The sequence below is a fragment of the Eurypyga helias genome, unplaced genomic scaffold (assembly GCF_000690775.1).
Source record: "Eurypyga helias isolate BGI_N326 unplaced genomic scaffold, ASM69077v1 Scaffold45944, whole genome shotgun sequence".
Lineage (NCBI taxonomy): Eukaryota > Metazoa > Chordata > Aves > Eurypygiformes > Eurypygidae > Eurypyga > Eurypyga helias.
Genome location: NW_010249172.1, coordinates 1 through 1736, shown reverse-complemented (window position 1 = coordinate 1736; position 1736 = coordinate 1). Strand labels below are relative to the sequence as shown.

The 1736-nt window shown below is 57.3% G+C and overlaps 1 protein-coding gene across 1 annotated transcript; it reads left to right on the top strand.

The window, feature by feature from the left end:
* Window positions 1–6: 6 nt before the first annotated feature.
* ADRB2 (adrenoceptor beta 2, surface) lies at window positions 7–1200 on the top strand. The gene has a single exon (XM_010151263.1). It carries the CDS (start codon window positions 7–9, stop codon window positions 1198–1200), a length of 1194 nt encoding a protein of 397 aa, XP_010149565.1.
* Window positions 1201–1736: the final 536 nt, after the last annotated feature.

The window sequence follows — 1736 nt, the reverse complement described above, 5'->3', positions numbered from 1 at the left end:
GGGGTCATGGGGGTGGCAGGCACCGAGTTGCCCGGAGGCAACGTCAGCGCCAACCAGAGCGCCGCCGACCCCACGCTGTCACGGGACGTGTGGATGGTGGGCATGGGGATCCTCATGTCGGTGATCGTGCTGGCCATCGTCTTCGGCAATGTGCTGGTGATCACGGCCATCGCCCGCTTCCAGCGCCTGCAGACTGTCACCAACTACTTCATCACCTCGCTGGCCTGCGCTGACCTGGTGATGGGGCTGGCCGTGGTGCCCTTCGGTGCCAGCCACATCATCATGGAGATGTGGAAGTTTGGGAACTTTTGGTGTGAGTTCTGGACCTCCTTGGACGTGCTCTGCGTCACGGCCAGCATTGAGACCCTCTGCGTCATTGCTGTGGACCGGTACTTCGCCATCACCTCCCCTTTCAAGTACCAGAGCCTGCTGACCAAGAGCAAGGCACGCGTGGTCATCCTCGTGGTGTGGGTGGTCTCAGCCCTCACCTCCTTCTTGCCCATCCAAATGCACTGGTACCGGGCAGACCGTGACGAGGCCATCCTATGCTACGAGAAGGACACGTGTTGCGATTTCTTCACCAACCAAGCCTACGCCATTGCCTCCTCCATCATCTCCTTCTACCTGCCACTCGTGGTCATGGTGTTTGTGTATGCCAGGGTCTTCCAAGTGGCCAAGAAGCAGTTGCAGAAGATAGACAGGAGCGAGGGGAGGTTTCACATCCAGAACAAGGAGCAGGAGCAGAAAGGGGGAGCTGGGCACCGCCGTTCCTCCAAGTTCTTCTTGAAGGAGCACAAGGCCCTCAAGACCCTGGGCATCATCATGGGCACGTTCACGCTGTGCTGGCTGCCCTTCTTCATCGTCAACATCGTACATGTCATCCAGGATGACATCATACCCAAATACGTGTACATCCTCTTGAACTGGCTGGGCTATGTCAACTCTGCCTTCAACCCTTTGATCTACTGCCGGAGCCCGGACTTCAGGTATGCCTTCCAGGAGCTCCTGTGCCTCCGCAGGTCTGCCCTGAAGATGTATGCCAACGGCTACTCCAACAGCAACGGCAAGAGCGACTACAACGAGGAGGACAACGGCTACCCCCTGGCATCGGACAAAACCTGCGAGCTGCTCTGCGAAGAGGGCTCCTTCCCTCACCCCGAGGACTTTTTGCACTGCAAAGGTACTGTGTCTAGCGGGTAGCTTCGAGACGCGATGGGCTCTGGCGTAGCACACAGCGGTTATAAAGAGGAGCCTTTCTCCCCAAGGAACCCCCCCGATAATCATAATGAACCTCTCCTAGACCACACCTAAAATCAAAGAATCAGAGAACGGTTTGGGTTGGAAGGGACCTTAAAGATCATCTAGTTCCAACCCCCCTGCCATGGGCAGGGACACCTTCCACTAGACCAGGTTGCTCCAAGCCTCATCCAGCCTGGCCTTGAAGACATCCAGGGATAGGGCATCCCCATCTCTGGGCAAAAAAAACCTAAATCTAATGGCTAAATCTAAAATCTAATGGCTGCCAGGAACCTAAAACTCAGCAAACCTGCTGCAGACGGGGTGTGTGGAGGGGGGGTTGCCCGGGCAGGGTCGGGCGCGCTGCTTGCAGTGTACCTACCTGGGGCCACGAGCTTGGGTTGGGGTGGGTGGAATTTAAGGCTGTGCAGAAAGCTCGTCCCCGGAGGAGTTTCCCGGCTGAGTCCGGTGCTGAACTACCTCACCTCAGTGCTGGCAGC

Bases quoted from the DNA above. Each gene is read 5' to 3' on its own strand.
- ADRB2 (XM_010151263.1), top strand. From the start codon at position 7: ATGGGGGTGGCAGGCACCGAGTTGCCCGGAGGCAACGTCAGCGCCAAC.